The sequence below is a fragment of the Physella acuta genome, unplaced genomic scaffold (assembly GCF_028476545.2).
Source record: "Physella acuta isolate Inbredline_101_S28 unplaced genomic scaffold, ASM2847654v3 ptg000118l, whole genome shotgun sequence".
NCBI lineage: Eukaryota > Metazoa > Mollusca > Gastropoda > Physidae > Physella > Physella acuta.
In genome coordinates, this window is record NW_026731638.1 from 580001 (window position 1) to 595317 (window position 15317).

A 15317-nucleotide genomic window follows, 5' to 3' on the forward strand; every position below is an offset into this window, starting at 1 on the left:
AACAGTCGACACAGTATTGTTTTCGCTGATGTCTACAGTCTCTGTAGTGTTCATGGGTTTTCGTCTTGAACAAAGAATGGGACAACAAAACAAAATTAACATTAACAATGAGCCGCCGGCAAAAACACTTGGAATCAGAACATAACTGTTGATATTTTCTGGTTTAGGTGCCGTGGGCTGTATCGTAGTAGCTAGAAAAAAAAATGATGCGTTATTTTAACATTTAAAACATTATTCTCAAGAAAACATTTTCTAGATTATTTTTTCGGAAACAAAAACTAGCCAGCTGACTCTATTAAAGCTAGCAAAAGAAGGATCATTGCTTACACGATCAAAATATTTTTTAAAATAGTTTTTTTTTCTTCTTCTTCTTCTTCGTTCTTAATTATTAGTTTTTTTTAAATTCTTAGAATGGCCGCCGTTGCCATTTTTTCGAATCTTGCAATATTTTCTCTTAAGTACCCTAACTTAAAAACACACAAATAATTTTTACAATAATGGTTTATTTATTTAGAATTGGCTTTTCTTCCTATTTTTTTTAATTCTACCTCATTAAAAAGAACCAGAAAAAGCATCCATAAATAACGTAACGCTTTTTTTGGCCATTTTTACCCCCTCCCCCCGTACGTCACACATCGTCACAAACAGTCAGACCCACCTCCCCAAATGGCGTCACACTACACCACCCCTAATTCACAATTTATCCTATGTGTCAAATTTGCTGTGCTTTCATCCCTTTAAAATTACCGCTCGTTGACACAGCATTAATAATAAGCGTTCAGGTCCCATTCGTGGCACCAGCAGGTAAACAGTAATACAGTGAGGTGATGTTAAAGCTGAAAGGATTAATTTTTTTTAAAATACTTAATGTAAATGTAGGTATTTCTTGCAGACATAAAGAAACACGTGAGAATAACAATATATTTAGTATAATATGCAAATTATTTAACTGTTAGCACTATGCCCAGACTTTTAATTTTCCTGGTATATTTCATTGTAGCTTATATGATGACTTAACGGATGTCATCTCTCACAAAGCAATATAAATGTCATATATTTTTAATAGTTAAAACTTTCCACTAGAGTATTTAATTGCGTGTTTAACTGTTAGCAAAGAGGATGTTGAAAAATGACTAGAAATACTCCCACACTAATAACGATTAAATAATATTATCAATAATAGGTTATACTTAACTGACCATATCTATATACATTCATATTTTTAAATTTTAGCAAGATCATTAACCGAAGTATTAAAAAAAACTACTTACAACAGTATTAATATGGCAATCCTCAATAAAAGGTGTGATATTTAAGCTTATTCATTCTCCCATGGAGAATTTAATTTTATTTTTCCTACATTAAATACACATGGACGGAATTGATTGTTTCCCGTATGGAATGGGAATTCCATTTACATCAAGGTCTTTGTATTCTATCCGATCTACACTCTCACCATTAAATTCATTTGCAATTATCACTATCAGTTCACGTTAGCGGCGTGCAGCAACTCTCAGACGCCTGATGCGCTGTAATGGCACAATTGATGATTCCTGTTTGTGAGTTAAAGAATGATTGCGCAGCATAACCAATGAAGAGAAGTATGAATGACACTTTTTACAAACCCTGTAGCTGATCACGGATTGAACAGACGGACAATACAAATCATAAGGGATTATGCGATAAGGATTTGAAGAGCGGGGGAGGATTTCATCCTTTTTTATACTTTCAGTAGCAGTAAGAGATGGACATTTATGTTTATGTGAAGAGCCATCTGTTGAACGCTCAGGTATTGTTAGTCCACAACTTGTTTGGGCGACTGGTAAAGGTGGAGGAAGAAATCTAGCAGTTATTAAGTTGAAATACGAGCTTCTTCGCTCTGAGCAACATTTACCATCTATGCATTTAACGATCTGAGTTAAATACTGGCTAGTTCTCACATGAATATCGTGCCAACTCTGATCCTTTCAGAGCAGAGAAGTTTCAGGGAGTTCAGACTCTTCTGGGTCTATGTATGCTGCCACTGTAGGAAATGTATCCACTGTCAAGTGTGACCATATTTCTGCCAAAGTGTTTCCGGCAAACTAAAAATTCTTCTTCTCAAAATCTGTGTCTATTGTGACTCCTCTTTCATCCAAATGACTGCCGTAGTGGTCATGGGGTAAAACTAATCAGTTCATTGCTACGTGGTGCCATTTTCCTTTCAACCCCATTAAATGCACTTCTTCCTGGTGCATTGGTAGCTATGAACAAACCATAATAGTTCTGATTGAGAAACTTTGATTACATTTTGATACCTAGGGTTTTCGTCTGGGCCACCATCAACCGTTCAACAATTTGATCCACACCACTCGTTGTGATATCATCAAATTCATGTAAAGTAAGTAATTTTTTCAAAAAAGTCCATGACTAAGTGTTGTGGATGAGGAATGTTTACCAGATCTGATTGATATGTATGTTGGGCCGGAGTATCCAACAGCTTCTCGATTTCCAATGGCGTTGAGCTGAATTTTTATCCCGGCATAAACTGAAGGGATCAGCTTATGTTCAGCAGCCACAACCCAGTCATGGTCAGGCAAGCTCACCATTCCGTGTGCATGAGCAATGGACTCTGTTTTTTAGCTGCTGTCAACCCAAGCGGAACGCGGGCCTTGTCATCTTGACTTATAAAGCATACCTCATTCGGTCCAAGCATGGAAGCTAACTCTTCTAGGTGATGCAGTGTTGCCGCTGTAAACAAGCGATCAATCTGATTTGCATGGTAATCGTTTTGCGCTCTTATCAGTTTTACTGGGACTGTCGATACATGTCTTTGCCCTTCAAGAGAAGAAGTACGTCTTGGCAACAGTCGAAGGTACAGCCCACTTCTACTAATTATAAACCCATCCTGTTTTAACTGATCAGTTAGCTGATCTAATGTTTTAATATTCCTGTAGACTTCGTTCTGCCTCCTCTCGTGTGATGCTGATCCATGCATAGCAATGTTTATGATAGTTTCCAATAAAGAAGATTGATCTTCTTCAATCCTTGGTCTGCCAGGATTAGATCTAGCATTCAAGGTGGCGCGTAGCCCGGGATTCTCTTCAAACAAAGCACTCAGTTTTCTTTTTATTTTGAACTTTCTGAGATTTTATTTGATCAGATATATTCCTCTTTAGCTTTTTTTCCAAATCACTCTTTTTCTGTTTCGTTTCTTTAAGCTCCATGTTCAGTTCATGCGTTAACATTCCGCGCGTTTGTAGCTCATACAAGCCGACTAGGACAGAATTCAGAATCTCAATCTCTGATTGTAAGTTTATCTGGATTGTAGCGTGCTTAGATGTTAATAGTTTGCTGGTAGAGGATTTGAAAATCACTCACGTCATGAGCATCGTTTACTTTTTCATCTGACTTGTGTGACTTATTATGTATTTCTTTTGCCAAATCATTAGATGTTTTCTTATTTAGTTTGTAGGTGTAAATACAGATGTTTGTATGACCCAAAACGTGAAAAGTTAGCCTTTTTAGCGGCAGCAATTGCTTTTAGCTCCTCCAGCCAGATTTCCGCTTTCAAGTGCAGATCTGCATCACTTTTTAGTATACTCCACTTTTCAACAACTTCTTGGCAAATTTGTTATACTCTCTTTAGGATATGCCAGCACGTAGGCATCAGCAATACATTGTAACATTTTATTTCTATCCATGATTAACAGTCGATTTTTAAGCAGAATATATGAGATTATTAGATCTACTTTTCAATTGAAAAGCCTCACACCGACAAAGTTGATTCAACAAGACACGTGTTGAACTATTCGGGTTGATCGAATAAACACGCACTACAAGCTGACCCTACACACATCCGTGCCGCAATTACAAAAATCACGTGATCTCGACTTTGGACCTGATCGAACAAGTTATTTTTTCCTCTAGATCGTTCAACCAGAATGAGCTACCGGCATGAACACCAAGATGTAAGGGGTCAAGGCGTGTCATCAAGGGCAAGAGTCTCAGCCCTAAGTGTGAACATAAGTTTTGCAAATAGCTTTTAAATAAACTATTCGAGAAACGGGGTTTAAAGTTTTATTAAGTCTGCCCTACTCTGTAAACTTCAACGAATAGCAAGCATTACACTGTTGCCCCTGCCTTACCCTCATTAGTTGACATGCTTCCGACCTCTGGTCAAATAGCACCATTGACAAATTTGCAAATACGACAGTCTACTATACAACATACATCGTCAAATTAAAGGGCAATTTATTTAAAAAGACGATATATTACACAATCTTTTGACAACTTACACAATAGTATACATTTTGTTAGAAGTATCGCAACCAATGTAAAAAATTATTTAGTATTTAGTAAGTTAATTTTTCTAAAAACTAAATTGATGTAAATCAATTCGTGGAATTAAGACATCGTGACGTCACACTGTCTCTACCCTCTCTCCTTCGTCACACATCGTCACAAAATCCTGAACCCCCTCCCCCTATCTGTGTGACGTCATTTATGGACGACCCCAAACCTATGAATTTAAATTCACAATAAATAATCACATCACACTGATTATTTAAACACGTAAGGTTTAAGATATCAGGGTTTAAATGCTTTACTTTTAAACCTGACATAAATGACGTCACACTCGTAGGGGGAGGGGGTCCGTAATTTTGTGAATGAGAGGTGTGATGAAGGGGAGGGGAGTGTTCAGATGGTGCGACGTCACACTTTTGCATTATAAAATAGCAATGTAAGAAAACGAAGTTGACGTTATTTCGCGTTTTAGAAAACTGTTTTAATAAATTGTTATAGGAATTAATTAAAATACTCTATTTTGACAGACAAGATTTTGTAAAAAATTCGATATTTAAAAAAAAATATTCAACTGCTGAGGTGTGACGTCATTTTAGGGGGGGGGGGTCTGGCTTTTTGTGACTCTGTGTGACGGAGGGGAGAGGGGAGGTGAAAATCGTCAAAAAAGCGTGACGTCATTTATGGATGACCCCCAAGACGTAATAGATGTACCACATTGGGTAATATGTCTTACATAGACAGTAACGCATTGGCCGGCCAATCCGCGCATTGGCCGCACTTCGGGCTTTGACCGTAACATATACATATGCATACATATATGTATATAAAACAGACTTTCATTAAGATGATTATATATCAATGCTGATTAAAAATTTTCTTAATTGAAATTTAGAAAAAAACTCAAATGCGCTGTTTTTTGTTTTTTTTTTGGCTGTAAGTGGAAAAAGAATATTACCCATCTATACAGAAAATGTGTGCGCAACGCTAAATCTGTACAGAGATAATACTTGAGACGAATGTTGTTATGGAGTGTATGATTATGTAGTTAACATATTATGCAGTATGTGCTTTAACTAAATATGCTATAACAAGTATGAAGTATGGTTTCTGGAGTTACCGGATTAAAGAACAAACACCATGTTTCCTCGAAACATGTTGACAAAATTAACATTATATTTCTTTAATTGTATAATAATGATGATGACTTTGGACCGGTGTTGCAGTGTTAAACACAAGTGTTTAAAGTGCTATTTGAACTACTGCGAGAGCTTACTCCATATACAGTTCTGAAAAAAAAGTCTTTCTTTCTTGACTTCGTTAATAATTTAAACTTCTGATTTCCCAATAAAATGTATGCAAAGCTGTTTTCAAATAGTTGTGACATTTAATTACTATAGACTATTAATTAATATTTAATTCATCCCTGATGTAAACAATGCAAAAAAATCATACACAAACCATGCAGTAGATTAATGCTTTTGTCGTACATTTGTCGAGGCTCTCGGATATATAATTATTACAATGCAACTTCTTTTTTTAACGAGAATAATCAAGTCCGTATTAAAACGAGTTTTCTGTTGGTTTGATGCATGAAAAGGGTGGATCAAAAGAGGGAACAATATTTTAACTAGAATGATCAAGTCAGGATTAAAACGGGTTTTCTCTTGGATCCAAGGTGCCCATATTGAGGATTCCAAAAGAAGAAGATAAAAATAAAAATCAACTGAGTGTGTTATATTTAATGTGTTGGAGCAAATGCAGAAGGTATCTCCTTTGGGTGTGGTAATGCCCCCTCCCCGCAACCTTCCTCCCTACAGTGGACGCCAAACGCCCTTCCCCTTGACGACATAGGCAACAATATATACTTTAAATTTAAAATATATTCTATTATTTTAGCTAGTGTCTGCCTAACACTTTCGAGTATTTAAATCAGCCTCAAATAAAGGAGATGAAGAGCAGCGACCTTTTCGCCACATTTAAAAATATTAAAACCATGATATAGAGAAGTTAAAAGAAAGAAAGAAAAATTACCTACCTATGACTTCTAATTGACAATAATCGATCAATAAGCCCTGATCAGTTGAGCACGTCAGGTTTAGCATCTCTTGATTTACGTGGTTAACTTTCAAATCGGACCAGACGGAATAGCCGAACCATGGGGCACCGTCCCACAACATACAAAAGGCTCTGAAGTTGTTTTCTAAGCAAATATGTTTTTTTTTAATGAGTACATTTTAATTGTTGCAGTGTTCTCAATATGTGTATTTTTTTGTTCAATGGTTATGTATTTGAAACATATTATGTTTTAAAGACGACTCTCAATAACATGATTATCCACTGATATGTGCACTGTTATGTCAAGGTATGATAACAAACCTAAGTTTGTGTTATATTAACAATGTAAAAAAAACTGAATGCATCAATGAAAATATTATCTAAAGAATATTTAAAAATTAATTCAGATTTAACTGCCTAATTTTGTGTGCATTCTAAAAAAAAAAAAACTTACACAACAGTACAGAATATGTATTCACAACGTGAAATTTGTTTGGAGATAATAATAAGGTCGACTTGTATGGAAAAAAAATCCTAGCGTAATATAAAAATATAACGTTACCCGGATTGTCATATATATCGTTTTCCCATCTGTAATTACAACTACATATGTCTATATTTGATCCATTTGCGGTTGTTAAAGTCCATTTGAGAGTCCTGTCTAGAGCATATTTTAACATTTTTGTTCTTGTTCTACATTTAAAAGGGTCTCCAGCTTTCACAGTATAATTTTCTGCATCACTAAAATGTGCTGTTTAATAAAATAGTGTAAGAAAATAAAATGAGGTTTAAATGCCCTTTTCGAAATATTTTACTAAAGCACCTATTCTAAAATATTGTATCAGTTTATATGTATTATGTATATATATATATATATATATATATATATATATATATATATATATATATATTTATATATATAAATATATATATATATATATATATATATATATATATATATATATATATATATATATATATATATATATATATATATATGAATATATATATATCGATGGTCTCGGTCGCAAACCGTCTAACTCAAAAAAATTCGATTTTCTTTTTTTTACATAAATTAAAAGCCAATATGATTCCCCATAATGCCTGAAAATATTAGAGAAATCAGTAGAAAGATTATTGAGATATAATCATTTGAACAAACCGCCTATTATTTCTAGCGCTAAAAATCTCGGCGCAAAACGAATATCGCTATATTTGTCAGTACACTTTTGATCAGGAACGCAGTCGCACGCCGCAATCACACAATTTTACAGCACAGCAGTCACAGTGCTTATAGGTAAGGATATTTGATTAGTTATTTTTAACTATACTATTACATTTTATCATTTTAAAGAATAATAAACAAATAGTATTTGTTTAATATAGCCTATTTCCAGATTGTCAATAACCAAACTGATTTGTTTACAATTTTTTTTTAGGCTAACACAATGCTTTGAAACTAGATCTTTATTCTAGAATCTAAATATCAATCAAAACATTATAATTCGAATTATATTTCCACAAGAATGTGCAATAAATTTAATAATTGTTAATTCACTACTAGCTTTAGATTGAGGGTTTAGGTACGTGTTCAGAAATGTTTATATGATAGGTTACAAAATGTTTGGCGTACATGTTCAACGACATGGTTAGTTGTCTTTAGTAAATGCTTTTATGATTAATTTTTCAACAGACAAGCCTATCTCAACAAACCAGCCTCTCTCAACATACCAGCCTCACTCGACAGACCAGCCTCTCTCAACAGACCAGATTCTCTCAACATACCAGCCTCTCTTAACAGATCAGTCTCTCTTAACAGATCAGCCTCTCTCAACAGATCTGCCTCTCTCAACAGACCAGCCTCTCTCAACATACCAGCCTCTCACAACCGATCAGCATCTCTCAAAAGACCAACCTCTCAACAGACCAGCCTCTCTCAACAGACCAGATTCTCTCAACATACCAGCCTCTCTCAACACACCAGTCTTACCACATAACAGACCAGCCTCTCTCAACAGACCAGTCTTACCACATAACAGACCAGCCTCTCTCAACAGACCAGATTCTCTCAACATACCAGCCTCTCTCAACACACCAGTCTTACCACATAACAGACCAGCCTCTCTCAACAGACCAGCCTCTCAACATATCAGCCTCTCAACATATCAGCCTCTCTCAACAGACCAGCCTCTCTTAACAGACCAGCCTCTCTTAACAGATCAGCCTCTCTCGACAGACCAGCCTCTCCCAACAGACCAGTCTCTCTTAACAGATCAGCTTCTCTTAACATACCAGCCTCTCTTAACAGATCAGCCTCTCTTAACAGACCAGCCTCTCTCAACAGATCAGCCTCTCTCAACAGACCAGCCTCTCTCAACAAACCAGCCTCTCTTAACAGATCAGCCTCTCTTAACAGATCAGCCTCTCTTAACAGACCAGCCTCTCTCAACATACCAGCCTCTCTTAACAGATCAGCCTCTCTTAACAGACCAGCCTCTCTCAACAGACCAGCCTCTCTCAACCGACCAGCCTCTCTTAACAGATCAGCCTCTCTCAACAGACCAGCCTCTCGACATACTATTCTCTCTCAACAGATTAGCCTCTCTCAAAAGACTAGCCTCTCTCAACATATCAGTCTCTTTCAACAGACCAGCCTCTCTCAACAGACCAGCCTCTCTCAACAGACCAGCCTCTCTCAACATACCAGCCTCTCACAACCGATCAGCATCTCTCAAAAGACCAACCTCTCAACAGACCAGCCTCTCTCAACAGACCAGATTCTCTCAACATACCAGCCTCTCTCAACACACCAGTCTTACCACATAACAGACCAGCCTCTCTCAACAGACCAGTCTTACCACATAACAGACCAGCCTCTCTCAACAGACCAGATTCTCTCAACATACCAGCCTCTCTCAACACACCAGTCTTACCACATAACAGACCAGCCTCTCTCAACAGACCAGCCTCTCAACATATCAGCCTCTCAACATATCAGCCTCTCTCAACAGACCAGCCTCTCTCAACAGACCAGCCTCTCTTAACAGATCAGCCTCTCTCGACAGACCAGCCTCTCCCAACAGACCAGTCTCTCTTAACAGATCAGCTTCTCTTAACATACCAGCCTCTCTTAACAGATCAGCCTCTCTTAACAGACCAGCCTCTCTCAACAGATCAGCCTCTCTCAACAGACCAGCCTCTCTCAACAAACCAGCCTCTCTTAACAGATCAGCCTCTCTTAACAGATCAGCCTCTCTTAACAGACCAGCCTCTCTCAACATACCAGCCTCTCTTAACAGATCAGCCTCTCTTAACAGACCAGCCTCTCTCAACAGACCAGCCTCTCTCAACCGACCAGCCTCTCTTAACAGATCAGCCTCTCTCAACAGACCAGCCTCTCGACATACTATTCTCTCTCAACAGATTAGCCTCTCTCAAAAGACTAGCCTCTCTCAACATATCAGTCTCTTTCAACAGACCAGCCTCTCTCAACAGACCAGCCTCTCTCAACAGACCAGCCTCTCTCAACATACCAGCCTCTCTTAATAGATCAGCTTCTCTTAACATACCAGACTCTCTCAACATATCAGCCTCTCTCAACAGACCAGCCTCTCAACATATTCGTCTCTCTCAACAGACCAGTCTTACCATACAAGACACCAGCATCTGTCAACTGACAAATCGTAAAGGCACCAGCATCTCTCAACAGACCAGTCGTAACATTAAGGCACCAGTAACTCACAAGAGACCAGTCTCTCTCAGCAGATCAGTCGTAATATACAAAACACCAATCTCTCTCAACTGACCAATCTTACCCTCCAAGATACCAGCCTCTCTCAACAGACCATTCTTACCATACAAGAGACCAGCCTCTCTCAAAAGATTAGTCTTATCCTACAATAGACAAGCCTCTCTCAACACACCAGTCTTACCATACAAGACACCAGCCTTTCTCAACAGATCAGTCGTAACATACAATAGAACAGCCTCACATAACAGACATTAGACACCAACCTCTCTCAAAAAGACCAGTCTTACCATACAAGAGACCAGCCGATCTCAAAAGACCAGTCAGACCTATCAGAATTCAAAGCGACAGATATTTGTGCACTGCAGTACAAGCCTGATGCTACTGTCTACTTCAAAGTGATGATTTCCCTGATTTTAAAAATATGTTGCCATTTTAATTTTTCTTTATGTGACGTTTATTCAAAGAATAAATTTTAAAAATAAACACATTTTTATGTGTAACATTTTTGTAAAATAAGTAAACAATAAGCCATTATTATTGTGATTAATATGTTATGTCTCATTCATAATATATCTGACAATAAGGTTTCTGTTTTTACTATTATCATTCTATAAACCCAGCACCCACCAGATTTAGTAAAATAAACTGTGAGAATAGAAAGTTGTAATAAATAACCTTCAACAGTTAAAGTCTAGTGCTAAATACAGACATAATGAATACAGTCGAAAGCAATAAAGCCATACTAAAACATCTTTACTAAAAATTAAACTGACCCCATAATGTAGAATAAACTCAAATAATTTAAATATGAGCCCAAAACTATAATCTAATATTATGAAGTGTTAATTATAACTTAAAAACATAAACATAACTAAATCACGTTCATTGGACAAAACGAACGAACGCGGCTGAGACCGAAATTCTCGGCTCAAAACAGCTAAGTCTGCGCGCGCACAGAGAGACGGTTTGCACCGAGAGTTTTAGACCGAGCAAACCTTCTATCTTTTTAAAACTGCTATAATTTTGTAAATATCAACAAAACCCATTTTAAAACGCTACAGTATAGTCGGTAGAGAGTTTCTTCGGAGATATCTTTAAAAAAAATTAGTATTAGAACGAACGAGAAGGAAATAATCAGTTTTTTGTCTCTCCTGTAAAATTTACATTTTCGGAGTTAGACGGTTTGCGACCGAGACCATCGATATATATATATATATATATATATATATATATATATATATATATATATATATATATATATATATATATATATATATATATATTCATATAATTACACACACACACACACACATATATATATATATATATATATATATATATATATATATATATATTTATGAATATATATATATATATATATATATATATATATATATATATATATATATATATATATATATTCATATAATTACACACACACACACACACATATATATATATATATATATATATATATATATATATATATATATATATATATATATATATATATATATATATATATATATATATATATATATATATATATATATATATATATATATGCAAATATGTATATGTATAGCTTTTTAGGGTTCTTTAAATAACTAAAAACAAGTTAATAAAAAGTCTAGTGACAAATTTAAGCGCAATTTATTAGTAAATAAAATAGTGTAAGAAAATGAAATGAGGTTTAAATGCCCTTTTCGAAATATTTTACTAAAGCACCTATTCTAAAATATTGTATCAGTTTATATGTATCATGTGTATATATATATATACATATATATATATATACATATATATATATATATATATATATATATATATATATATATATATATATATATATATATATATGAATATATATATATATATATATATATATATATATATATATATATATATATATATATATATATATTCATATAATTACATATATATATATATATATATATATATATATATATGCAAATATGTATATGTATAGCTTTTTAGGGTTCTTTAAATAACTAAAAACAAGTTTATAAAAAGTCTAGTGACATTTTTAAGCGCAATTTCTTTGTGTAATCTAAAAATAGATAGTGATCAAGTTTGTTTTTAAAAAAATGTGAAAAGATGATTAGGCCTAGCGAAACAAAACCTTGTAATTGTAACTCCCTATCACTCTCATATAAATTATAAATAAATTAATAGGTTAGAAAAATAACGTTTGAATTAATAAGTAAAAAATAAACTTATAGCAAGATCTAAAAGACAGCGAAAAATAGATTATTTTGACACATCCCTTTCCCCATAGATCTATATCTATATATTGCTATATAGTACTGTAGTGTATTATGTTCATAACCCGTAGCTCTGTCGTAGCGTTAAGCACACACGAGGACAAAACACAAGACGTATAATGCTGGGGTGCATTCAAGCTAGGAGAACGATCGGTTTGTAGGTGTATATGTAATTAAAAAAAAAAATTGTGACCGAACGAAAGGATATTTTTGAAAACTTTCTTCGGCAGTATTGTTTTAAATTATAGCAGAGATCGATTGGTAAATGTTTCAAGTCGCTAAGTTGTCTGGTTGCCGAGATATGGGCAAAAAACTGCATTTTTTCGAGGTTTTTTGGCTTTTCCGGGAAATCCAGGAAGGAATTCCGGGAATTTTTTGGGCCCACAATCATCCTCGGAACTTGCTTAACATATCTACTCTTGGAACTAGTCCTTGATATTACTTCGTTGGGGAGGAGATACGACTTAAAGCTGGGGACACACATCCATCCAGAAATGACGAGTTAATAATCGCAATTCCTGTAAGGAAATTGCGCTAAAAACTACCTAATCTGTGAGCTAAATTAAAGTAATGAAGTAAAAAATTTACCTAAGTAGCTTACGAGACTAATAATCAAAACATTAAGCTCCATGTGGAAGGGTCTTGCCACTCGACGTAAAATCCTAACACAAAAATACAACGGATAAATCGTATATATTAAAACATGTTTGCTAGGTTTTCTTTAGCACATTTGTCATTCAAAGGGCACATCGAAATTAAAATTGGTATTATTAAAGAATAGTCTGTAGTTGGTTGATTAAACTTTAAAAAGTTAAATGTTACAAAAAATAATTATTACCAGTAAAGTTTGGTTTATGTATACTAAAAATGCCAAAGTAAAAGTACCTAGAAAGTGTTTATAAAAATTAAACGCAACAATTATTTGAGATATATCTTAAATAGAAAAACACTTTTTAAACAAAAAAAAAACAACATGTAATTCTTTTTTTTAAAGATATAACAATTAAAAAAAATATAACATATTGGATTACTATTACTCGTAATTAAATGCGTTGCAATAAAATATTATAAAACTTACAATTGACTAAAAACATTCATATAATAAATAACATAATTAAAATCGAATTATTCCGTGCATAACCACTTACCAATTATTAACTTGTCTAACACGTAGACTGGGTAACTATGACACTCCCAATCAGGTATGTGTGATTTCAGTAGCTTGCCTTGCTTCTATACGTTTAATCGTTAGACGTCAATAACGCTATTTGTATGATCTTAACATATAGCATTACAAGTTCACCCAACCGTTTACGTGCCCGAATTCCTTACTAGCGTGTATGGTGGTAGATATACGTGCCTATATTTATGTACTTGGTTATGTTTAGATGTTGTCGTGTTTATACAATAGGTCGTATGGGTGTGTAAGTGTAAAATATAGAAATGCGTGAAATAGCAAGAAAATAAAACTCTATTAATTTCCCACCCTTTTTATCAGGTGACATTGATCTATGTAAGTTAAAGGGGAATAACCGCCTTCATGTTGTTCCTAGTCTAACCTGGTTCTGCTACACGTCTGGTAAAGACTACACTAGTCTTTTGCCTCAGCATGAAAAAAAAAAAACAACAATCTAGTGCAGCGTGTAGAGTCGTCGTGAATTATGTAAAAATGTGTTTCCTACCCATACACGAACACACACACACACACACAAATATATATATATATATATATATATATATATATATATATATATATATATATACATATATATATACATATATATATATATACATATATATATACATATATATATACATATATATATATATATATATATATATATATATATATATATATATATATATATATATAGGCCTATTTATATATTGTAGTGAACAAGTGAAGAGGGATGAATGGGGGTGAATGTTGTTGTTACTTGGTACCCTATCCCGCGCGTCCTTATTTAGTTCTCGTGCGGGAGTTGTAGTAGTCCAATTTGTACCAGTTTATGAAAGGGTATATAAGGTGTATGAAAACGTGTGTGATTGCCTCAGTTTTGTCCAGATCTCCAAGGTTAGTATAGGTTGGGTCTATACTAGTTTTTAGCCACTGTATCATAGTTTTACTATCTAGTGTATTTTGTGTTTAGAATAGACTGTGTTAGGTGTGTATAGTGTAGATACTATTAAATTCTGTTAGTTTCAACGAGCCTTTGTTTCATTCAAGCTTGTTTTGTAACCCGTTTGTGGTTGTTTGTCTTGTATGTTGCGCTACGCATCGGATCACCGAAAGGCGTGTACGTGTGTTCACAACACACACACACACACACACACACACACACACACATATATATATATATATATATATATATATATATATATATATATATATATTTAGTACATATATGTACAGATGCAGATACAAAGATAAACAGACACAGATACAATTATACTCATCTTCCGATTTATGATAAGCCAATAACTTGAGCACTGTTTATGTTAGGCTGACGCAAGTTCATATATCAGTAATACATTGTATGTACATGTTACAGTCAAAATTTTAACGATTTCCGGTAAACGTACATAGTATTTTACTCTATTTACGTAGCAAAACTATAGCGTATGCACTGTTTGATGTAGTTATATTAAGTTTCGTATACAGCTACAAGATCTTATACTTAGATTACAAAATGTCAATGTGAATACTTCAATGTAATGCAATAGTAAATTACTTTTCCATAATCAACCGCAACCCCTTATTTTAAATAACATTATTAGAAATAATTTCCAACTCCATTCCACTCCACACACCCACAGCCTTACAAACAACGTTAAGTACAACATTACATTTGTCTTGTATTAACATTGTGTAAACACAAAAACTCATGTTATGTCAACGTTTTTATTCAAATGAGGGCATACGGATTAAAGTAAAACTC

General features: G+C 34.4%; 1 protein-coding gene across 2 annotated transcripts in view; it reads right to left on the reverse strand.

Annotated features, from left to right (window-relative positions):
• Window positions 1-13692, reverse strand: part of LOC131934859 (uncharacterized) — a 15354-nt gene extending 1662 nt beyond the window's left edge. The window contains exons 1-5 of one of the 2 annotated variants that reach the window (XM_059291003.1): window positions 13527-13692; window positions 12980-13040; window positions 6905-7093; window positions 6323-6487; window positions 1-191 (exon numbers count right to left, since the gene is read on the reverse strand). The exon at window positions 1-191 is cut by the window's left edge and continues 1662 nt beyond it. In XM_059291003.1, coding sequence (XP_059146986.1) covers window positions 1-191; window positions 6323-6487; window positions 6905-7022 — 474 coding nt within the window. In that variant the 5' untranslated portion in view covers window positions 7023-7093; window positions 12980-13040; window positions 13527-13692. Of the gene's footprint in view, window positions 192-6322; window positions 6488-6904; window positions 7094-12966; window positions 13041-13526 lie in introns of both variants that reach the window. The other variant, XM_059291002.1, reaches the window with a different exon arrangement.
• Between the last annotated feature and the right edge of the window lie 1625 nt (window positions 13693-15317).